Source organism: Chiloscyllium punctatum, chromosome 1 (genome assembly GCF_047496795.1).
Source record: "Chiloscyllium punctatum isolate Juve2018m chromosome 1, sChiPun1.3, whole genome shotgun sequence".
NCBI classification, from domain to species: domain Eukaryota; kingdom Metazoa; phylum Chordata; class Chondrichthyes; order Orectolobiformes; family Hemiscylliidae; genus Chiloscyllium; species Chiloscyllium punctatum.
Genome location: NC_092739.1, coordinates 33010423 through 33036317, shown reverse-complemented (window position 1 = coordinate 33036317; position 25895 = coordinate 33010423). Strand labels below are relative to the sequence as shown.

The 25895-nt window shown below is 40.1% G+C and overlaps 1 protein-coding gene across 20 annotated transcripts in view; it reads right to left on the bottom strand.

Moving 5' to 3' along the window:
• Positions 1-15653: 15653 nt before the first annotated feature.
• The window catches only part of LOC140488060 (bifunctional heparan sulfate N-deacetylase/N-sulfotransferase 4-like), a 905491-nt gene continuing 895249 nt past the window's right edge, over positions 15654-25895 (bottom strand). For all 20 annotated transcript variants that reach the window (XM_072587776.1, XM_072587868.1, XM_072588796.1 and 17 more), the window contains one exon: positions 15654-23600. In XM_072587776.1, the coding sequence (XP_072443877.1) occupies positions 23478-23600 (123 nt within the window). In that variant the 3' untranslated portion in view covers positions 15654-23477. The remainder of the gene's footprint in view (positions 23601-25895) is intronic.

Here is a 25895-nt window from a genome sequence, read left to right as displayed (position 1 = left end):
ATTGTAAGATCATGCAGGATTCTACCTTCTCCAACTAAGTTACTTCCCTCTTCTAAACCCCAGTGGAAACAAGGCTGGCCTGGCTAACCTAGCCTCATAAGATATCTCACACATTCCAGCTATTAATATAGAAAAACTCACTAAACTTTACCTTACATTGTGATGTCTTAAGTAATGCAGAAATCAGTGGTTTGCTGTCTAAAAACACAAACAGAATTATAGAAAATTGCATGTTGGAAAAAGTAGGATTTGCAAGTCTGCAGCCTGAGCTGTAGATTGAACTACTGAACTGTAATTCACAAGGGCTGGTAAAGATCTGTCAAATGGGTGAAATGTGACTCCCAAACCCCTAATTTTCTTTGGCAGCGTTTTCCATAGCATCTCAATATTTCACGTTGAGAGGTGGGAGGTTTTTTTTCAGGGAACTCAAAGGTAAAATTGAGGCCGGATCTTTCAGCTTCTAGCCTCTAGCTCCTCAGCGAAGACTTCCCTGTCCCTACAGCCTCCCTTTCTCTCTCCAGGTTTTCAATCTCTGTGTTCCCTTTCCTGCTGTGATGTTCCCGAGTTATGCTTGGTGACCTTGTCCCTTTCATATCCTGATTGAAAGCAAATGGTTCTCATCTCTGGCCTCCTACAATTGTGTTTCGTTCCAGCTGTTGGACAGGAAACAGCTGAAATATGATGATGCAATCCTGCCATTAAGTATGGTACTGAAAAGACCAAGCTCTTTTTTTTAACCTCTTTTAAATAAACTTACTATCCTTGTACTAGTGATAGATAATGGCTATCTATGGTTTAACTATAAAGCCATAACCATATTCTTGAAGAAAGTCTGCAAATGTGTTGATTGCTTCTTTGTTAAAAGGTGACAAGGGTGATGAATAGCCTTACTAATATGAAATTATGAAGATATAGAGCATGCAAGTTGTGATATATCTTCATCGTTACAAACAAATAAGATCATGTACATTATGCACATTACATCATGTACTCCTCTATAACTATAACTTCCTGAATAAACTTGGCTAGCTGCTCAATCAATTGTTTTAAGCATTTAACCAAGAGCTTAATCTGCCTCCTTTCAACCCTGCTTCTTACCAATTAGTAAAAAAGGGAGAAACTACAAGAAGATGATTTTTCACAGACTCGTTGCTCCTTCTTTCTTAATTAAGTTTCATAAATTACAGCATTCACCCTGTTCAACACAATATAGCACAGGAACAGACCTCTTGGCCCACCAAGCCTCTGCCAATTCCTGATCCTTATTTGGATCTGCTGCTTATTTTCCATATGCAGTTTCTATCCCTCTGTTCACCTCATGTTCATGTGTCTGTAAAGATATGCCTTAAACTTTGCTAACATACCTGCTTCCACCATCTCCACTGGTAGTGCATCCACCACCTTCTGTGTGAAAACATTTCCTTGCACTTCTCCCCTAAACTTTCCCCCTCTCACCTTGAACCTGTGTTGTCTTGTACTTGACCTTTCCACCATTAGAAAAACCTCTGACTATCCACCCTATCTATGCTTCTCATAATTTTGTAGACCTCTATCAGGTCACCCTCTCAGCCTCCGTCTTTCCAGTGAAAACAATCCGAGTTGATCCAACCTCTTCTCATAACTTAAACTCTCCAGACCAAGCAACATCCTGGTAAACCTTCTCTGCATCCTCTCCAAAGCATCCATATCCTTCTGGTAGTGACCAGAACTGCATGCAATATTCCAAATGTGGCCTAACTAAAGTTTTATACAACTGTAACATAACTTGTCAACTTTAATATTCAAAGACATGGCCAATGAAGCAAGCGTGCATATATCTTCTTGGAGATAGTGAGGACTGCAGACGCTGGAGATCAGAGCTGAAAATGTGTTGAACTCAGATTTCTCCAGTTTCCTCATTTCCCCTCCCCCCACTTTGTCTCAGTCAAATCCCTCGAACTCAGCACCACCTTCCTAACCTGCAATCTTCTTCCTGACCTCTCCGCCCCTACCCTCACTCCGGCCTATCACCCTCATCTTGACCTCCTTCCACCTATCGCATTTCCAACGCCCGTCCCCCAAGTCCCTCCTCCCTACCTTTTATCTTAGCCTGCTGGACACACTTTCCTCATTCCTGAAGAAGGGCCCATGCCCGAAACATCGATTCTTCTGCTCCTTGGATGCTGCCTGACCTGCTGCGCTTTTCCAGCAACACATTTTCAGTCTACCTTCTTGACCACTTTATCCCCCTGTGTAACCACTTTTACGGATAGGTGGACCTGTATGCCCAGTTCCCTCTGCATGTCAATGCTCCTAAGGGCTCTGCCATTTATTGTATAATTTACTCCAGAATTTGATCTTCCAAATGCATTACCTTGCATTTGGTTGGATTAAACTCCATCTACCAGTTCCCTACCCAAATCTGCATTCTATCTATATCTCATGTATCCTTTGACAAGCCTCTACACTCTCTGCAACTCCACCAGTTTTGGTGTCATCGGCAAACTTACTAATCAGACCACCTACATTTTCCTCAAGATCATTTATATAAATTATAGACAACAACGGTCCCACCACTGAATCTTAGAATCGCTACAGTGTGAAAACAGGCCATTCAAGTCCATCAAGTTCACACCAGCAGTCCCAATAGCAACCCACTCTGACGGAGGCCCTGACCCTAATCCTGTAACACTGCATTTCCCATGGCCAACACACCTAACCTACACATCCCTGAACACTCTGGGTAATTTAGCATGGCCAATCCATGTAATGCGCACATCTTTAGACTAAGTGAAGAAATTGAAGCACTCAGCAGAAACCCACAAAGACATGGGGCGATTGTGTGCACTGATGGGCGGCACAGTGGTTAGCACTGCTGCCTCACAGCGCCAGAGACCCGGGTTCAATTCCCGCCTCAGGTGACTCTCTGTGTGGAGTTTGCACACTCTCCCTGTGTCTGTGTGAGTTTCCTCCGGGTGCTCCGGTTTCCTCCCACTGTCCAAAAATGTGCAGGTTAGGTGAATTGGCCATGCTAAATTACCTGTAGTGTTAGGTGAAGGGGTAAATGTAGGGGAATGGGTCTGGGTGGGCTGTGCTTCGGCGGGTCGGTGTGGACTTGTTGGGCCGAAGGGCCTGTTCCCACACTGTAAGTAATCTAATGTAATCCACACAGACAGTCGCCTGAGGGTGGAATCGAACTCAGGTCCTTGGCTCTGTGAAGCAACAGTGCTAACCTTTGAGCTACCATGCTGCCTTGAGGAACATCACTAGTTACAAAAAGCACCCTTCCACCACTACTCTCTGTCTTCTATTACCAAGTCAGTTTTGTATTCCCACTGATCCCATGAGACTCTCCCTTTTGTACCAGCCTGCCATGAGGTACTTTATCAAATGCCTTAATAAAGTCCATATCGACGACATCCACAGCCCTTCCCAATTCAATCACTCTTGTCACCTCCTCAAAACACTCTGTCAAGTTGGTGAGTGATGACATTCCCTGCACAAGCCCATGCTGCCTGTCACAAACAAGTCCATTTGCTTCCAAATATGAATAAATACCATCTTTCAGTAACTCCTCCAACTGCTTCCGCACTACTTAAGTCAAGCTCACCAGCCTGTAAAAACTTGGATTATCTCTGTTTCCCTCTTAAACAAAAGAACAACTTCAGCTATTCTCCAGTCCTCTTGAACCTTGCCTGAGGCCAAAGAGGATGCAAAGATATCTGTTAAAGCCTCAGTTGTTTCCTCCTTTTTCTCCCACAGTATCCTGGGATAGATCTCATCTGGCCCTAGGGTCTTCTCTACATTAATGCATTTCAAGATAGTGAACACTTCCTCATTATATTTACCTGCCCAAGAGTATTCATGCACTTTTCCCAAACCTCAACATCCCTCTTGTCCCTCTTGTGATAAATACCAATGTAAAGTACACATTGAGGAACTCACCCATTTCCTCTGGCTCCACACATAAGCTTCCTCCTTTATTGTTGTATGGGCCTACTCTTTCCCTCGCCACCTTCTTGATCCTAATGTATGCATAAAATCTTTTGAAATTTTCCTTATCCCTGCTACCCAAGGACATTTCATAATCCCTTTTAATCCTCCTAACTCCCATCTGAGCTCCTTCCAACTTTCTCTATACTCTTCAAGGACTTCATCTGTTTTTAGTTGCCGAGACCTTAGGCATGCTTCCTATTTTTTGACTAAGCCAATAACTTATCTGGACACCCAAGGTCCCCAAATCCTGCCATCCCTGTTCTTCATTTTCACAGGAACAAGCCTGTCCTGCACTCTAATCTATTAGTCTTTAACATGTCAGAGGAGGACATAGCCTCAATCAGCTGCTCCCATTCCACATTCTCCAATCCTAACCTACTTTGGTGATAGTTGGCCTTCCCCCAGTTGTTCTCCCTCAACACAGCTGTGATGTGCTCCCTGACCAGTAATGCAACTCCCTCACCTCTTTTGCTTCCTCCTCTGTCTCGTCTATAGCATTGGTATTCTGGATTGTTAAACTGCCAAGTTAGGATGTCTTTCAACATGTCTCTGTGATAGCAACAACATCATAACTGCATGCATTAATCCAGACTCTGAGTTTATCCATCTTTCATGTTATACTTCTTGCAATGAAGCAAATATACGCTCCAAGTTTCCAGTTCCGCTGAGCTCATTGCGATGACTGTGATCCAACACTGAGAATGGAATTTCTGCACTCCTTTTGAGCCTCCTCCTCCCCATTTGCCAACATGACACTGTCATCATCTATTAGCTGTCACCTTCCTTCACATCACCAGCTGTATGACAAATGATCCATCTGGTAATGGAGCATGAGCCCAAAGCTGTTAAAGGGATGCGGAATTGTAACATTACAACATAATGAAAAAAAAGGAATAAATAGAATCCTTTATATGTTATTAACAAGCAGACACCACAGTATGTCACTCCAGATCAATAGAACAATCTCAACACTTTGTACCTCCATCTATAGGATTAGAGGCTTTCTTGCTGTTAGAATGTGCCTTCTAACCTGTCCGTCAGTCAGTATGCAATGGATTTATTAAAAGAATAAGTACACATTCTTGTCTGGCATCCTGTATGATATGACTGCAATAGGGGTAATGGGTGGGGAGGATGTTTTATTTTTCTAAAAAGTGAGATAACAGCATTTTACTTTTAAGATTAGAGTCAATCTAAACATCATGGCATAGACAGAGAACACAGGGGTCTAACACCTTCAACATATTGTCTAGCTATCACCCATTGTTACAGCTAACCTGAGAATGCAACTTTAAAAAAATGGTTTTGTGATTTAAACATGAAAGAAGTGAAACTATCATGGTATTTGAACAGATGAAAGACTCAACAGACAGTCAAGTTATTTTTCAATGTATAATTTCAGTTATATCACACTGTAAACTTTTACTATAAATTCTGTGCCTTACAATTGTGTCCTTCACAATCACCTGATGAAGGAGCGGCGCTCCGAAAACTAGTGCTTCCAATTAAACCTGTTGGACTGTAACCTGGTGTTATGTGATGTTTAACTTTGTACACCCCAGTCCAACGCCGGCATCTCCAAATCCTGAGAGTTCCTTCATCTTCAGCTCTCTTACCAAGTCTGCCTCATTGCACAACACTAAATCCAGTATTGCCTGTTCACTAGGGGGTTCCACCACAAACTGCTCCAAAAGGACATCTCGTAGATATTCCACAAATTCCTTTTCCTGCAATCCACTGCCAACCTGATTTTCCCAGTCCACCTGCATATTGAAATCCCCCATGATCATTGTAACTTTGCCTTTCTTACATTTCTTTTCTACCTCCTGGTGTATCTTGTGCCCCAGCTCTTGCCTACTGTTTGGAGGCCTAGACATAATTCTAACAATGGCTTTTTCACTGTAAACTTCCAAGTATTCAGAAATCTCATCTTTCACAATGGATTCCAGGACTTTACCCATGATCACGGTTAGGCTAATAGGTCTGTAATTACCTGTCTTTTGCCTTATGTTCTTATGGCCTTATTACGTCAGTGCAAGCTTCTAGGGCAACTGGTGAAAGGTGGCGAGATGTTCTGAGTTAGTAGGGAGGCAATGGAGGGCGTGTGAGGTTGGTGGTGGAGGGAGGGGTGTGGGTAAGTTAGAGTGAGTGAGGGAAGACGTTACAGGCAATAGTGAGAGTGGCAGAGCATGAACCTTGGTGGGGTGTGTTTACGGTAGCAGAGAGTGAGTGTGAGATGGTAGAGAAAAGAAAGGTGGCACTTACACTCGCAGAACAGAGAATGTCCATTACCTTCTTGAGGCATTGCTGGACATTCCTCTGGGCCATGGGTATTTCACTAACTTGGATCACAAATTTGGACAAGGCTACCAGGCTCAAGTGGCATGACCTCAAATGGCAGTGTCCTAGGGAAGGATGTCACCCACCCCACTTTGCATCACTTTTTGACCACAATCTCCAGGTCCCTGTTCAAGAATCATGGTGCATCTTCCTCTTTTTCAACGTGTTCAGATTCCTTCTTTGAGTAATTAGGGCAGCCTCAGAGTGCCAGTCCCCACCTGGGTGCACATCGATCGTTCAAAAATGGTGTGACTGCAGGATAGATGTCCATTCAGTGGCTATCCATTGAATGGTGAGTTGTTTTGGGAATGGATATGATAAGACATGGCTGGAATCAGACATGACTGACACAACAGGGGTGGTGTAGGTATTTTAACCTGACTGAAAATCCTCTTGCAAGGATGCCTCCCTTGAAGAAGTTCTTCTCCTCTCTCCAGAAGTATCTCAGTGAGTCTCTCTCTCTCACTACAACCCTCCCCCCAATCATCTCCTCTGCCCTGAAACTCTGCCTACCTGCCAATCTTCCTTCCCACCTATCCGCTCCACCCTCCTCTCCGATCAATCACCTTCATCCCCACCTCCATTCACTTATTGTACTCTTGGCTACCTTCTCCTCAGCCCCAACCCCCTTCCATTTATCTCTCCACCCCGCAGGCTCCCTGCCTTCATTCCTGATGAAGGGCTTTTGCCCGGAATGTCGATTTTCTTGCCTCTCGGATGCTGCCTGACCTGCTGTGCTTTTCCAGCGCCACCCTAATCTAGACATTAATGCAGTGAGTTTGGTAAGATATAGTGAGACAACTTTCTCAGTCCTGTGGCATAAATCCCTCCAAAACAAAACTTAACACAACTTGGACTTACCCAAAAATGGTAGGATTCAGTCTAGTAAGTTTTATCAGGACTGTACGTAATACATTCCTTTATCAAGTTTTAGGCTGCACTAAAATATTTTGTGAAGTGTACATTGTATTAATTATCCATTAATTATTTAGCAGTTATTTATTAATTCATGCTTATTATAAATGACAAGACAGGTGATTGCAGAATTTGGGACCTTCAGGATGCCATTGATCAAATATAACTGCAGTAAATGCTTGCAGTTACAGAACCTTCAGCTCAGAGTTATTGAGTTGGAGGCTGAGCTGCCGACACCGCAGTGTATGAGGTAGAGGAAACATTATGTGAGCATTTTATTCCAGGAGATGGTCACAACCCTGAGGCCAGGATCTGTTGATTTGGATGGTGATCAGGAACAGGAGTGTGTGCCTGTTAGTGAGGCAGGTAGGAGGAGACAATGGTCAGGGTTGCAAGAGTCTCAGCCTTTGCAATTCTCCAACAGGTCTGAGGTTTCCTCAGCTTGAGAAAGAGAGCTGCAGGGTGGAGTAACTAACTGGCCCATGACACCTTGGTAGAGGATGGCTTTCAATTGGGGAGAGAAAAGAAATTGGGGAGACCGCTCGGTAGTAGCGGTCAGTATTGTGAAGGGGATTGATGCTGCAACAACAAATTCTGAGTCCAGAAGCTTGTGTTGTCTGCCTTGGATTGGTATATATGCTCTGGGCTGGAGGAGAATTGGAAATAGGGAGGGGAATACCTAATGGTTAGCTTCCACATCACTGCTAGGCAGAACTAACAAATTGTTTAAAATGAAATCAGAAAATACTGAAGAAACTTAGCAGATCTGGGAGCATCTATGGAGAGAGAACCTGAAGACATGTTTTGGGTCCAATGACTCTTCTGCAGCTGAGAGAGTATGAGAATTCAGGTGCTAAATTAGAAAGGTAATTTTTTTTCTGGATTACTTGCTGAGTCACATGGAAAGAGGCAATAATGATCCAAGAAGTGAATCTGTGACTTAAAACTTGTGCAACAAATGGATTCTACTTCAGCACCAATCCTGGGGAAAGTGGGTGGGTTAACAATAGGTAATATAGAAATGGTGGATATAACAAATACATATTTTGCTTCTGTTTTCACGATGGAAGATACAAAAAAATCCAGTAATACCTGCAAAAATGGAAGTTGAAGGAAAAAAGGAACTTGGTGGATTTGTAACCACTAAGGACACGCTAATGAATAAACTGATGAAGTGACAGTTTGTTAAGTCTCTGGGTTAGATGGACTTCATTGTAGAGTTTTAAAAGAGGTTGGTAATGAGGTAACAGATGTCATGGTGTTAAATTTCCAAAATTCTCTAGAATCAGGAATTTTAAAGCCACTCTTTTCAGGAAGGGACTATCAACTATAGTCCATTTAGAATGACGTCTGTCATATTGACGGTATTAGAATAGGTTATTTAAGAGTTTGTAACTACAAACCTAGAAAAAAACTCAAGGTAATAGAAGAGTCAGCATGGTTTTACCAAGGGGAATTCATGTTTAACCAATTTGGAATTCTTTGAATGAGTAACAAACACTATGAATAAAGGGAAACCTGGAGATAGTCTGTGTTTGGATTTCCAGAGGCTACTTGACAACGGGCCACATCAATGTTTATTGCAGAAAATAAAAAACTCATGGTGTAAGGGTAACCAATGAACATGGATAGAAGATTGGTTGGCTGGCAGAGAACAGATAGTGTCTTTGTTTGACAGGATGTAATGAGATTTGTCTGACAGGAGTCCCAACTTTATTCAATGTACATCATTGACTTAGGTGAGAGAAGTAAAGGCATGATAGCTAAATTCATAGTTGACACCGATGTTGGTAGGAAGGTATGATGTGAGGAAGATAAAAGATAGGTTGAGTGAATATGTGAAAATCTGCCAAATACAATGTGGAAAAATGTGAAGTTATTCACTTTGGCAGGAAGAATAAACAAACAGATTGTTACCTAAATGGAGAATGACTGCTGAATTCCATGGCTAATGGGATAATAATTCACTATGAGAGGAATTGAACATAAAAGTGAGTATGTTATCCATTGGTGAGACCATGTTTCAAATATTGTGTGCAGCTTTGGTCTCCTGATTTAAGGCAGGATGTAAATTGAAAGTGGACTAGAGATGGTGTATTAGACTGAAAACGAGAAGGAGTAGTTTGTTTCAGAAAAATTATTTGGACAGACAGGGCTTGTTTACGTTGGAGTTGAGAAGAATGAATGGCATGACTTGATTGAAGTGAATCAGATCCTGAATGGTCTTGAGAAGTGTTTGTGAGAAGGATGTCTCCTCCTGTGGGTCAGTCCAGAATTAGGGGGCACTCTTTAGAGGGTAGTTTCATTTCAGTATAGAGATGAGGAGAGATTCCTTTCTCTCAGCCGATTGTTGGATTTTTGAATACTCTGTCTCAGAAGGCAATGAATGTCTTTAAATATTTATAATTTCTAAGATGGAGCAGATAGATTCTTGTCAGGAATTTGAATCAGGAGTTATCGGAAAAAGTGGAATTCAAAACAGAAACAGAACAGCCTTACTGAATTGCAGAGCAGGCTCAAGGTGCCAACAGGTCAACTTCTGCTCCTGATTTATGTGTCTTTCCATGTGTAAGTATATCCCACCCCTACTGATGAAACAAACAAACTTATGATGCCCATTTTGAGTGTGTTGGCAGCCATCGATCATTCTTACTGCACATTTGAGATCTGGTGACAGATGGCAGCTGCTGAAAATGTGTTGCTGGAAAAGCGCAGCAGGTGTCAGGCAACATCCAAGGAGCAGGAAAATTGACATCTTGGGCATGAGCCCTTCTTCAGGAATCCCACAATACATCAATTCTCCTGCTCCTTGGATGCTGCCTGACCTGCTGCGCTTTTCCAGCAACACATTTTCAGCTCTGATCTCCAGCATCTGCAGTCCTCAGTTTCTCCCTGACAGATGGCACCCCCCTTTCCAGCTCATACTCCGAAGAGTGATTGCAGGCTCCACCTGAAAGTTATGAACACTATAACCCCCATTCTTCTGGTACCTTTCTGGGTTAGCAGTCCCTGACAACTCCATCAGCTTCCCATCTCCCATACAACCCTTATATTCACCTATTTCCCCTATTCTCACCCTTAGACCCTGGCACACCAGCTTGTCATGCCTTTTATTAATGTCCCCTGTACCCCCATGCCTCCAATAAAGCAAGAGGTTTGTAAAAAACACCCTCCTGCTGTATCCTGTGCCTTCCCATATTGTACCATATGCCACCCTTATGTAGAGTTTCCTCCTGCACCTATCTTATGCATAATGGCTCCAAACCCCACCTTCGCCAACACAGCATGGAATGCCTCCTGTTAACCCCCTCCTCCTTGGTACATGGTGCCCACACCCAAGGTCTGACTGTGGCCCACCCCCACACCGATGCATGAGGAGAGCCGCTGGGGAGGCTGGTCAAGCTCCCTGACTGATTCCTGTACAGCTCCTTGACTCTCTGACTTGTAATGCTTGGATTGGCTGGACCTCATATGACTGTGGTCTAACTCCAGGACTGGAAGAACATGGATCCCTGCACCAGCACTGAACGAAATGTTACACTAACTGTGGTCAATGCCTGAATTGAGATCGGATGGTTCCTTTGACTGAATGTGGCCACCTCCCCTAAAAGACCATCATTCCTCCTTCTCACTTTTGTAGCCTGAATTACTGCACCAATTAAGTTACCCCTGACCCACAAGATCCTTTAACCTTTACTCACAAAGCCTCTGATGTCTGTTTGCTCACAGCTAAACACTCACCTTGGATCACTCTTACTCCCACAGGCTGTGATGCAGTCTGTATGTGCTTTTGTGTTATTAATTGTCCTTCTCCAGAGAGAGGCTAACTCTCTTGTTGCAATGGATCTCTTACTAGGTCTGAAATATCTTTACCATTCACTAGAGTATTCCTCCTCATTTCGGATTGCCACAAGGGTTCCTTCTATAGAGTTCATAAACCTCCAACTCTTCCCTGCTGTTATCTGTGAACCATGAGCAGGAACCTAGACTGAGTTTAAAGGCCCCACAGTGGTGCTCACTATGTGTTGTATGAGCAATCAAATCACATTCACACCATTGCCAAACATGTTTTATGAGTATTCCAGCTCACTTTGAAGTTAGCTGCTACTCATGGTGTCTCAGTCTTCTATGTGTAGGAAACTACAGGGTCTGTTCAGTCTCGTGTGGTAGAGGAAAACCATTGCCTGGTCTAACTAGAAGAATTGTGGTCAGCAATTAACAAGTTTGTTCCATGTCTTTTTTACTCATTCACAGGATGAGGGTGTCAATGGCTAGGCCAGCAGTTCTTGCCCATCCCAGAGGGCAGTTAAGAGTCAACCACATTGCTGTGGGTCTGGAGTTACATGTAGGCCAGACCAGGTAAGACTGGCAGTTCCCTTCCTTTAAGGGCATTTGTGAACCAGATGGGTTATTTTTCAATAATCAATTCATGGTCACCATTAGACTCTTAATTCCAAATATTTATTGAATTCAAATTCTATCATCTGCCATGGCAGGATTCAAGCCTGGGTCCCAGAACATTACCTGAGTCTCTACATTAACAATCCAGCAATAATAGCACTAGGCCATTGCCTCTAGTTATGGAATACCTTGTGGTTGACTCTTGACTACCCTCTGGGCAATTGGGAATGGGCAATAAATGCTGGCCTCGCCAGTGATGTCCATATCCCATGAATGAATAAAAAAAATTGATGTGAGACATTTTACAGGGATTTTGACGAGGATCAGTTGTGCAGTCTCATTCATTTGAGATTTATAAACTGTTCTGTCCATGTTTAATAATTTTAAAAAACCTGTATTAGATCACCACTCAACCTTCTTTCCTGGGAACTATAACCTCACAAATCTGATATCATTCCTGTAAAAAATTTTTGTATTTTTCCCGTGCATCTATTTCATTAAAAAAAGCATAATGTGCATATCATCACTCTGTCCTCCTTGTTATATTGAGAGTGAGTGATTGTTTTAAATTGGATTTCATAAGGCTCAGTACAAACTCCCTTGCTGTTCATCATGTGTATCAATGGTTTTGATTTAAATATGGTGGTTTGAGAAGATTGCAGATGACACAAATCAACAATGTTGCTACTGAGGAAGAAAACTCTAGATTACAGGGTGATATCAATGGATTGGTCAGAAGATCAGAACATTGGCAAATGGAATGTGATCCAAAGAAGATTGAGGTAGGATTTAGAAAAGGCAAAAAAGGCAAGGTGGAAGAGTATTGAAAAATATACAGAAACGGGGGTCTTGCAATTCACATCCACAGATCTCTGAAGGTCAGGTAAAAAAAGGTAGTTATGATTAATGTCCCTACAGTATAGAAACAGGTCATTTGGCCAACAAGTCCACATCGATCCTTCAAACAGTAACCCACCCAGACCCATTCTCCTACATTTACCCCTGACTAGTGCACCTAACATTATGGGCAATTTAGTATGGCCAATTCACCAAACCTGCCCATCTTCAGATTGTCGGAGGAAACCCCACACAGACTCAGGGAAAACATGCAAACTCCACACAGACAGTGGCCGGAGGTGGGAATCAAACCCAGGTCCCTGGTGCTGTGAAATAGCAGTGTTAACCACAGAGCCACCATGCCACCCTATTTACAAAGGCTTAAGAGGAAATGTGGTGTTGCCTTTGGAACAAAGGGGGTTAGAGGAAGTTCATTTGAGTGGCATAAAGGGGATCTCTTCATTATCAGAGATAACCACTGAGAATAGATTTAAAGTAATCTGTAAAAGTTGTGGGCAGCAGTTGATTAGAACTTTTTTGATTCAGAGAGCAGTGGTGGTCTGGAACTTATTATATGAAAGGGTGCTAGAGGGAAATACAATCATCTCATGTAAAAATAAACTTGGATATCCACTTGAAACATCTTTATCTTTGGGCTACAGATTAGGAACTGGAAAATTGAATTAGGTTGAATAATTCCTCGTGCCAAAACAATCACAAAGAGTCAAATGACCTCCATCTGCGCCATAGATTTTCTTTCTGGGCTGGAAATAGTGGTGGAGAAGTTGGCAACCTCCATATGAATTTTAACAAAATTTTACAATTTTTTTTGTACTCCAGATGGATGCTAAAGATTGAGTGTGAGAGCAGGAAAATTTACAATTCTAGACATTAAGGCAGCATTATTTTTCTGAGTTGATAAAGGGTGGAGCTGGAAAAAGCACAGCAGGTCGAGCAGGATCAGAGGAGCAGGAGAGTCGATGTTTCAGGTCGGGACCTTTCATTAGTCCTGGCAAAAAGTCCTGACCTGAAATGTCGACTCTGCTGCTCTGATGCTGTTTGACCTGCTGTGCGTTTTCCAGCTCCACACTTTATTGACTCTGACTTGCCACCATCTGCAATCCTCACTATCTCCAAGTATTATTCTTCTATCATGACATGCAGTCCAATAGTGCTGATTCTCAGAATCCACAGGGAGATTTAATTAGGTAGGTTGCAAAATGTCAGTTTCCCAATAACAGGTTAAAATGCAGTGATAAATTCGATAGTGCATTGAAAATTACACCAGCCTCTGGTGGGTTAATTCTCAAAGTACATTTGTATGCCAGGAATACTCATTAACATGAACAGTTTTTAATAAAGTCTTCCCTTCAAGCTAAGTTATGGTGCATGAGAAGTTGGTTACATCTACTTCACACTCAATTAAAGGTTATTTGTACCACTCTGCTTTTTGTCCAGTTGAAAGGTCAGCAGTTCTCCTTGTTAAACTCTATGGTACAAAAGCGGCAAGCAGGAGATGGACTCTTGTGTTGGTTTAGGACTGGTAATAGAGATTCCGTTATGAGTGAGGTTATGGAATTGGGTTGGGGCAAAGAGGAGTGAAGTGGGAAGGGCTTGGTACCCCCAAGGTGTTGGGGTAAGATGACAGTGGGTACAATCATTCAAGGTAAGAAAATGAGGACCCCAAAGGTGGTAGTATTGTTCAAATTAAATCCATCTCAGAGTGTTGGCTGGCAGAGTCCTTACAGCACTTTGAGTTCACCTAAAACATTTCAATTACTCCTCACTGAGACTGCTGTCAGGCAATACCTTTACAATGCATAGGACTGAGTATTAGCTGAGTCTGCATGTCCACACATTAACTTAAATTGGAGTTCAACTTTGCCTTCCAAATTACTTTTTGACTCCCTTTGTATTCAATCACTTTATATTCTTCTTTATTCTGCATTCCCCTGCTGACCATGCACTTAATGCCATTTCTCTGCTCACCCTAATTTCTTTCCATTACATCAGTGTTTATATTTGTTAGTATTTAGTTTTTTTTATCAAATTGTATTTTCTTGGATACTATTGACACTGTTTTAAATGTTTTTGATTGTAATTCTACATCCTTGTTTGACAATGACGTTGTCCATTTTATTTTCTGCTGCATTATCAAGCCTTCGGAATCAGCTGTCGCTAATCTATGGCCCCATGTCATTGTTATGTTATGTCCTTAAATTATTGTCATAAGCCATATTGTATTACAATCACTTTTTTCACTGTTGCCCTAGCTTTACTTCTACCATTTGTTCTGGAATATTCCCAATTCTAAATCCAATAGAATCCAATGGATTTTTTTTATTTACCGAGTTAGAAAAGAGTCTTGTACATATGTAAAAAAAAATTCTTTTATATATTTTATCAACCCCTACCAGAATCATAGAATCCTTACAGTATGGAAGCAGGCCATTCATCGCAAGTCCACACCAGCCCTCTGAAGAGCATCCTAAGACCCACCCCCCTAACCTATCCCTGTAACCCTGCATTTCCCATGGCTAACCCACCGTGCCTGCACATTCCTGGACACCATGGGCAATGCAGCATGGCCAATCCACCAAACTGCACATCTTTGGACTGTGGGAGGAAACCAGATCACCCAAAGGAAACCTACACAGACACAGGGAAAACGCACACTGACAGTCACCCGAGGGTAAGATCGAGTCTGGGGCCCTGGTGCCGCGAAGCAGCAGTGCTAACCACTGAGTCACCATGCCACCGTACCATGCTGTTCTGGCTAATTAATTTGCAGCGAGCTAAATCCCCCACTATTATTATTCTGTTTTCTCTCATCGCCTTTATCAGTTTATGTACTTTTTTTTTCACACAACCCCCTTCCATTATTAACTATTCTGTAAATTCATTGTCATCTGTCCCTAAGCATCTGTACTCCACATCTGTCTTATTTTTAGGATTGATTTTCATCTCCTGTTCTAAGGGTCATTGAAATTGATGACTGAACCTACATGGTCTCCGTTGTTCAATTACTTGTAAAACTAATCCACAAAGTGAGAGCTGTACTTTGCAGTTCAATATTTTACACTCAATCAAATAATAGTGAATTCAAATTATTGTAATTTGGATAATATTGTCATTTGCAATATATTTTCTAAGCAGTTAAATAAAAAGAAATGAGAAACAATGAGTCAAATGGAACAGTTGATTTATTTATTTTACACAGGCTGTTTAGCATCAAACTAGATACAGGTTATTAAACTGCTGTTCACAAATCAATAGATTACCAGAATGGACTTCCAGATAGTCTAATGTACATATACAACTATTTGCGCTACACCGATGGTCTCAACAGTACATTTTGAGTTGATCCCAACTCTTCCAGCACACAGAAATGACTGCAAATATACATTTTTCTGTACAGCATATTTGTGTATATCAGATGTCATGTCCAAATATATAACTGCCTTGAAAGGGCACTGAAGCTCAAAGCTAGAAGATATAACAAAGAATTTGGAATGTAGATTCAAAGAAAAAATGTAACAAAGGAATTAATTATGTTGGCTGATATAAAATCCAACAACTTTGCTCATACACTTTCAGTTTTAGTCAATGACAGCAACAGAATTACACATATGTCATTGTGAAAAGCTGTCTATATCACAAATCTATTTGGAACAATATTTGTATTTACTTCAGAGTAAAATAACATCGGGTTGAAAAGAGATAGAGATAAAGATCAAAGCAAATATGAAGAAAAAATCCATAGTTGTCACAAAAAAAACCATTCATAACAACTCCACCAGCTTCTATGGTCAACTGAAGACAACAAATGTTCTGTAGCAAGTCACATTATACAGTGTACTAGGCTTTGGAATGCAGGAAATGATTGACAGATCCAATACATGGATTTATACTCAGTACTTATGTACTGATATTGGAAGTGGAATTGTAACCTATGAATGTTAGTCTAACTCCACTCTCTCACCAGAGGGTCCTACTTCCCCTTTTAATGTTAGATCCACTTTACGTTCGATTCCGTTGTTTGCAGTTTCGCAAATACATCATGTTGTTGTCAATAACTGTGTTGCTAAACCATTGGCAATAATAAAACAAACAGGACCACCACACAGCAGCACTGATCTGTCACTAGAAGACACCCAAGTCATTCTGCACTTGTTCGTTCTGACAGGAATTTTAAAACTGCCACCTAATACAAAGTCAAATTTACAATGTTTAAAAAATATAACTCAGCTTTTGACAAAACAATCAAAGCCAAAGTGAAATTGTTTACACTTTTTGGCCATTAACAAAATATTGGCCATTCAGATAACAGCAACAAATTCATTGCAATATCAAATGTGTTGGGCAGAATGAACATCTGTATTAGAGGATTATTAATAAGGGAATTACATTTGGGAAAAGACCTTGCAATTGATGTTCCTGAAAGGGAGCAGCAAATAGGTAAATTGCTTAAGAATTATTATTCAGTGTCCTGACTTAAACCATTCTTCTCCACATTTTCAAAATAACTCTCCTGTTCTTTCTCTCTGTCTTGCCTCTTACAAGTCTTAGGCTTGAAATGAAGCTTGTGTGGGTTGCGGGGTGGGGGGGCATTGAAACACCCAGATTTATCTCATATTCTCCAATGTACCCTTTTCAATCATAATATTGTCGATCACCAGGACCTTGACTCTATACCAACATTTATCAATGGAAACAGTGATAACATTTCACGTCACTTTCAAGCATTTACCCACATTTACTCGATCACCAACAATGTCGTGTTGGGTATTCAGAAATTTGGAAGTGATGCTTCAGTTTTACAGAGCTTTGGTCAGATCCCAGGTGGTGTATAGCCTCCAGTTTGGGCTCTGAAAGTCAGGACAGTTATACAAGCAGAATAGGCTGGAAATACTTGGTGTGTCAGGCTGCTTGACTTACATTTGCAGTAATTTTTGTTTACATTCTAGATTTTCAACATCTGCAGTATGTTTTCTTGGGAGGGATATATTGGCTTTAAAAGAGATGGAGCACAGCTTCACTAGAACTCTTAGAAAGGTTAAAGAGCCAAATTAATTGTTGCCTAGATGCAGCTTGTCCTGATTTGAGGTTGAGGGTTGACTTCATTGAGGTGCTGAAAACAATAAAAGGATTTGAAACAAAAACAAAAATGGTTGATATAAATAAATATTTCCTCTATGGAGAAATCCAGAAGAAGAGGGCATAATTTTATATTTATATACAGGCCACTGAGGAGTGACCATCAAGATACAGACTGTCATACAAAGGCAATTGATTATTTCGCACAAAAGACTGAGTAATGAGTCAATTAAAAGTTTTAAGGCTGAAATTCTTAAATCTTGGATAGATAAGAGTATCAAAGAGTATGGAGCAAGTTTGTTTAAATGGGGGTTGGCTACACATTAAATTTGATCTAATTGAATGGCTGAACAGGTTCAAAGTACTGACCGACCTTTTTCCAGATGTTCCAGTGCACAATAAGTTTTGTTTTGGAGGAAAGGTTTGAATGATTAATGGGTACAGAAGTTTATATTTGACCCTCACCAACATATGTTCCACATGTGTAAATTGATTCATCCCCATCTAAAGCTGAAATCTGTCATCTCTCCCACTGGTTACATCATTTTTGGTTGATTGGCAAAACTCACATTTAAGATCTTTTTCCAAATAATTTTCAATGAGTCGATTGTTATATTCTTTTGTTTAAAAACAAATTCTATGAGATACTGACATGTTAAAGAAGGTTGAAATAATTGTAAAACAATGAAGAGATAAAGATAAAACATAATAGAACAACACTTTTAATGGCAAGACTCATGTTCTGAACCAGAATGGTCAATTCTCTTATGAATCTTAAAGAAGTTATTCAAACCTTCGCTATAAATGCATGGCTGATGAGACAGGCTATGGCTGTATGGGCAGCCATCTTCTGAAGAAGATCGTGGGAAGACAGGTACTGCAAAAATAACTATTTTTGAACTGTTACATTATTAGTGAGTCATTGTAAGACCAAAACCAGCAAAGTACTGTTGCTGCTGTTATCAGATGAATGCTCAGCTATTTTTTATGCCATGTATATATAATATTCATGGACATAAACTAGTGTTAAGTAACTTGATAGGTACTTAAACTACATTTGCAGACAATCTTTTTTTTAATCTCTGCTAACATAACATTGTTTTTTCAGCAGAAAGAAACACTGTAGCAAGAAAATAAAACTCAATTATATTATTTTGGTAATGGATTAAAACTACAACAATTCAACATCATAATTGTATTCTGCCATTGCATGAAAATAAAAATACATGACAAAATACATTTTAAACAAACTAACATACACACACACTCTATGATTCTGGAAAATGTATCAAATTAAACCAAAAGATCACGCGAAAATGACAATGCAAATGAAATGTTCCTTATCCACTTTGAAATTATTATTACATCTTTACTTATTGATCAAAATTTAGAGGCTTGTAAATAGAGATGATGTGATTATTTCTGTCTTCACACTTCAAGGAGTATGAGTAAGGGATAGGATGCATTAATGTTATGACAATAATTTCTATGGAAATGGACCCTCACCTGCAGGACCTTAAAATTACTCAAAATGTGCTTCATTTAAGAAATGTGCAGAATTATACTACATCAAAGTTGCTATAAAACGAAAGTTGTTGGCATTAAATCTGAATATGTTTTAGAAAGACTATATCATTTCTAAATTTTCATTGTTTAGTGAAATCATATTTAAAAAGTGCTTTTTTAAGATTGACTGAACTGGCTGATGCATGCTCATTTGAGTCAGCGAAAGTATCACATGCCAATTTTACAAATTTTAAAAGAACTTTGTAGCTTTTATTTTCTTCAACATGAATGAGACAATAAATTAGTCAGACAATTAAGATTAATGCTGTTAAAATAATGACACATAAAAATTGGAAGGCTCAGTTTATAAGCAGCAAAATATATAAATAGATATAAAGTTACTCCTTGGGCAGTAATGCCAGTCTGTAAGTGTGCCAACCTGTATTATTTCTACTGGGATTAATATTATGAAAGTTGTTTCTATGAGTTTGTTCTTTTGCTTGGGGAAATCTCACTCACTGGCATTGCAGATTGGAAAATTGTATGCAGTGCACCCATGTTATTCTGATGCATATTTTGACAGATGGAACACCCCACTCACAATGCATATTTGAAAAGCAATCCAATATATGATAATGTGGTATTTTGCTAACAAGGGACTAAACTATGAGTTGAACGGTGCAACACTGGAGTAATAGAGGAGTCGATAACAATTACTTTGTCTTTGCTCTTGGGATTTGAACATCATTAGCAAAGCCAGCATTTATTGCCTACTGCTCATTGCCCTTAAGAAAGTGGCAGTCAGTGACAATGATGATTTTTTTTGTATTTGGTAAAACTGAGTGATTTGCTACACCTGCAGTTCCTAGTCAGTTCAAAGAAAAAAAAATCATAATCGACTCAAAATGTTCACTCCATTTCTCTCACCCTACAGATGCTGCCAGACTAGCTGAGCTTTTCCAACAATTCTGTTTCTATTTCAGATTTCCATCATGAACACTATTTTGCTTTTGTTTCTGTGGATCTGGAGTCACGCGTAGGCTACAACACATAAGGGTGGTAGATTTCCTGCCCTGAAGGGCATTAGTGAACTAATTAGGTTTTTACAACCCAGTTGCCTTATCATTATTAATAAGATAAGCATTTTTCTATGTTTATTCATTGAATTTAAATTGAATTGATCTCATCCCTAGAGCTCTTGTGCAGATCTATGGATTACTAGCCCAGAAGCATTCCTGCCCCCATTGCCAATGTGTTCTCCTACAGATTTCAATGCACATTCTATTTGTTTACAGTGGGAGACTCACATTTCCATTTTGCTCCAGAGGATATTGCTAAAAGCAATGAAAAAACTAAAATGTTTGCAGCACTGTCTCTATGACTGCCTCTTTGTTAATCTTGTCCCTATCTTAACTGTGCAAAATATCACTCCTGGTAACGTCAGTGTTCCCTCCTCCAACAACTGAAGTGTCACATCACAACATTCTGCAGCAGAGTGAAAAATAAATCTCATCAACACTAGGGACCAGCAAAATCATAGTTTCACCATGTGACTGATGCAAAGCATATTGATAACGTTAAAGAAAACATGATAGCATTTCCAATTTCAATTTGATAAACATTATTGGTCAAACAATTTTTGCTTAATAAATGTTTAAACATAGCTCGAAACTCGCATCCTGTTACAGCCCAAGCAAATTTGTGTGGTTTGAAGACATATGATTTTATTTGCTTCCTCTGCTGATCAGAGCTGTATTTTGTAAAATAATCTCAGAGACGGAAGCAGATTAATTTAGTAGTTATCTTCTTGAGGGCAAAAATCTGTACCAATGTTAAAGACTTGATATCTCTTATTCATCTATTATGTACATACCTGAAGCAAAAAAAAACCACATAACAATGATAGTCAGCATCTACAGTTCACAGTCTACACCTATTTTGAGTGTTGTAGATTATTCTTGTACCCATGCGACCATTGGTTGTTTAAACTGGCATTCATGATAGATCTGGAATAGAGTAAGTACACAAAGGTAATTGACCTGTTTTGCGTTCAAGTTACTTATCTGAGAATTTGTTTCTGCAGCACTACAGTTCTGGGTCAGATAACAGAAGAACATTTCATCTTGGAAACCTGAAGTGCGACAAGTTTCTTCTGCAGGGTTCATATACTTTGGAATTTGTGAGAGAAATGGAATTGTGTGGCTGATTAATTGCTCTTTGTGTAACACAAACCCAGCACAAGTACATGGTATAAATGCAACATTATTTCCCTGGAGTGCATTACGAGTGTGAAAATACCAACATCAATTTAGGGACCACTTTGAAACACTAATTACGGATCTACAAATAGCTCTGTGCTGTTGCTGTTACTTAATGAAGAAAAACTGGAGAATATTGGGAAGGATCAGTGAAGGGCAATGTCATCATTTTTACTTGCAGTCCAGATGAAACAGTTCATGGATCTTTGAACAAAGAAATTTCTAGAGACTTTTGAAACAAAATGGGAGTATTATCCATTTTCCTACTGCCCGATTTGTGTTCAAGGCAATGTCAGCTAACGCACCACCAACTTATTGCTGTTTATCTGGCAATTTTTGGATGGGTTTGAAATCAAGTGGTCAGCTCCAGGCAGGATCTTCATGGGTATATGTAGATAGGGAGACATGGTGTAATTTAGACTAAATTTGTCACTGTCCTCCTGCATATCACCAGTTCCTGCTGTAATTCACCAACCAAGGGCATTACAAGTTGAAAGCTGTGTTCCAATTTCAACTATCCTTAAAGGGGTCCTCAGCTGCCGTCAGAAAGAACTGGACTGAGCTTTAGAAACATTTCTCTGGCAGTTATTTATGGTCTTTCCATCTGACACATTTTACATTTTATATATTCATTGTAGGTTAGCAGTCTTATTACCTGCTGCTCTCTGGTGTTGCCTCATGCTAACATTTTCCATCTAAGATACTTCCACTGCTGCTGAAGTTACTTAATGAGCCAACTGTACAACCTAGTGTCTCATCTCCAGATTGCCAAGCAGTCAACTATACATATGTTTTGCTTTGCCAGTTTGGGGGATGCATGACAAGTAACCATGCAGTAACTTTTCAGGACAGTCATACTGCATGTCTTCTGTATGTTTACCACAAGCAGAGAAAAATCTCCCTATGATAGGTTTCACTTCTTACATTGCTTGTTTTCAAGGAACTCTTCATCAAAGCAACCAAGTTCACCACTAAAGATGCCAAAGAGATAGAGTTTTCCATTTCTTTTGTATCTGAGTAAGTCATATGTGATCACAGGCCAAACCTACATGTTGTAGGAGCACGCACAATCATCTTCTTTTCTGTAATGCTCACATTCACATCTTGTCCTTCTATACAGACATATAACCAAAATGTATATCCAGTAGCCTTCTGTATAATCCTTCAATTATATCTGAGAGAGAAAAGGGGTGGGGATACATTGATCGCACATGGCTCAGAGAGATGGCACAGATACGTAGATGCTATATTGCAAATTCTATACCGCTCACTTTTTGAGAGTCATTTCTGCCCTGACAGAGAAGGAAGTGTTTCACCAGCAGCTGCTAAAAGTTTGCACGCCTGTACTTATTTTGATGTTTTCGTTGAATTTTTACTTTAGATGGAATAATTTTTTATTCACGATATAACCAAATACTGTTCCCAAGTTATAGTGGGGCATCACGGATCTTTAGTACTATTTTGTTAATCAGTAACACTTCCATCTCAGACATGGTTACATGAGGGTTAGTAGGTTAGCTTCTGAGGAGATTGTTGCATCAACAGCAAACATAGGGAGAAGATACTTATTACATTGGCAAATTATATAGAGGGTTGTTTGTAATCAGTGTAAACTGTCTTTACTGAATAAACAAATCAAAAGGATTGGAAACTCCAGAGATTTTAAAACACAGATCTATAATAGCAAGATTATGATTTCAGTTTAATTTATATGCATGGCAGTAAAAGTAACATAGTGCAATTTATTTCACTGTAGGTACCAGACAGTTAACCAGCACTGTACAGGTTTCATTTACAAAAAAAAACAGTCACATTTTTCTATCTTTACAATACATCATTCAATCCTCAGAAAGGAGGAGATGTAAGGGGTGGGGGGGACACAGACTGAATCCTCACAAAATATCACCAGTTAAACATATATAATTCAGCCATAGGCTGCTGACCCACACTTTCTCGACTGCTGTCAGCTTCACAATACCACATGCCAGCACATGGAAAGATTAAAGAATACTTTCTGTTTGTAGAGGTATAGTAGAAAGTTGTTTTTTTTTGGCAGTCACTCCTAGCTTAGGAGTGGGCTTAATGGGGGGTGCTGTGTGTTGGGGCTGATAAGAGGATAATAGCGATTTGCTTCCAGTTTTCCAACAACTATCTCATCACTTTTTGTAGCTCTTCCCTTAACCAAGATGGCAACGGCAGACCCAGTCTGTAGAACAGCTTGGACAGTTCAATATTGTGGTCCTTGTAGTATCGTGACAGGAATGTTCTAGACTGCAAAGGGTGAAAAAAGAACAAAAACAAATCATTAAAACTAAAGAAGCAGATTACATTTCAACTAATATAAATATGTGCATCTCATATCCAAAAACAACAATTGTACAAATATTTGGTTGAATTATCCATATTATGAAGGTTTTTTTAAGCAAAACTTACAATGGCCTTCACATTCCAGAAGACGAATGCATCCACTTAAAATTGTGACAATACTATGGCCTTAAGAGGTGTGTTTTGTCCTGGTTTCTTTTACAGAGAGACTGGGGGACTAGTACTGAGCAGTCTATGAGAAGATAAACAACTTGTGAAACATTGGGTATTTTTGTTTTAAGCTGGAACAATAGAAGCAGCCTGAATGGGTGTGGTCAAGCTTCAAATCAAAGAACCAGGGATTTTTAGTTTAGATTTCAGCAGTTCTTGTTGGAGTCTCAACAGGGTTGGAAGGCAGTGAATCTCACCAGCTGCTACACACACTCTCTGAGTTTTCACTCAGAATTATCTTTTGATGTTCTTCCCTCCTCTATTGAAGAATTGCATGTACGTTGATCTGTTTTGCAAATTTGCTTTTTCCCAAGGATATGTTTATGGGATGTTATTATATTGGAACAGTTAATGATAAAATAATCTATTAATCTAGTAAGTTTTCTGATAGAGTTAAGTTATTGCAAGTTCCTTTTTCTTTTGTTGTTTTTTAAAAATACTGTGTCCAAATAATTTGTGTTTTGCATAACATTGATAGTTTGACCAATTGAAGTACATCTGAAACACAGCACCACACATTTACCTTTAACATAAGAAAAAGTTAGGGTCTTGGTTGCCTTTTCAATATATCTTTCACTGAATCTGGTCTGGTCCATAACAAAATGCAGCATGTGATGGCTTATTTTATTTTAGAGATGTCACTATGGGTCTGGAAATTAGTGAGAGTGACTGCTGTGGATAAAAAAAAACAGGTAAACTTGGTCTATTGGTAACCCAAAAGACCATGCACCAGCAGGGAAGAAACTGGGGGGGGGGGGGGGGGGGGGGGAAACACCAGAGGTAGGCTGGTGAGTGGTTAGTGAGGTAGGAAATCAGAAATGGGGTCTGATAGGACTTAGCAGCATCCTGGACACTTTGACTATAGAGACAGGAGGAGTGCTAAACTAGCTCTATGTAGAGCTAAACAAAATGCACTATTTTTAATTAGCTTTTCTTTTTGGTGACAAGATCCAGAGGTCTTTTCAATAATTGCTTGCTCACCTGATTTTAAATTGTCCTCAGCTCATGAGTCAAGTAGTATTGGGTTTCCTTTCCACTTCCTGCCTCTTTTTAAACTTAATTTAGGGAAAATGGATGCCACCGACTGGGCCAGCATTTTTCTCCCCATCCCTAGTGGTGGTGATCTGTCTTCTTGAACCACTGCAGTCCATTTGCTGCACATAGACCAAGTGCCTCCAAGTTAGGATACTGAGTGGTTTGGACAGGAACTTGTAGGTGGCGGTATTCCCATGGAAGTGGTCATGGGTTTGGATATTATTGCCTGAGAAGTGATTGCTGGGCCTCTTGCTGAGATAGTTGTATCATCGATAGTCACAGGTGAGGTGCTGGAAGACTGGAGGTTGGCAACCGTGATGCCACTGTTTAAAAAGAGCAGTATAGACAAGCCAGGAACTATAGACCAGTGAGCCTGACCTCAGTGGTGGGCAAGTTGTTGGAGGGAATCCTGAGGGACAGGATGTACATGTGTTTGGAAAGACAAGGACTGATTAGGGATAGTCAACATGGCTTTGTGCGTGGGAAATCATGTCTAACAAACTTGATTGAGTTTTTTTAAGAAGTAACAAAGAAGATTGATGAGGGTAGAGCAGTAGATGTGATCTATATGGACTTCAGTAAGGCGTTCGACAAGGTTCCCCATGGGAGACCGATTAGCAAGGTTAGATCTCATGGAATAAAGGGAGAACTAGCCATTTGGATACAGAACTGGATCAAAGTTGGAAGACAGAGGGTGCTATTGTTTTTCAGACTGGAGGCCTGTGACCAGTGGAGTGCCACAAGGATCGGTGTTGAGTCCTCTACTTTTTGTCATTTACATAAATGATTTGGATGTGAGCACAAGAGGTACAGTTAGTAAGTTTGCAGATGACACCAAAATTGGAGGTGTAGTGGACAGCAAAGAAGGTTACTTCAGATTACAACAGGATCTGGATCAGATGGGCCAATGGGCTGAGAAGTGCCAGATGGAGTTTAATTCAGATAAATGTAAGGTGATGCATTTTAGGAAAGCAAATCTTAGCAGGACGTATACAC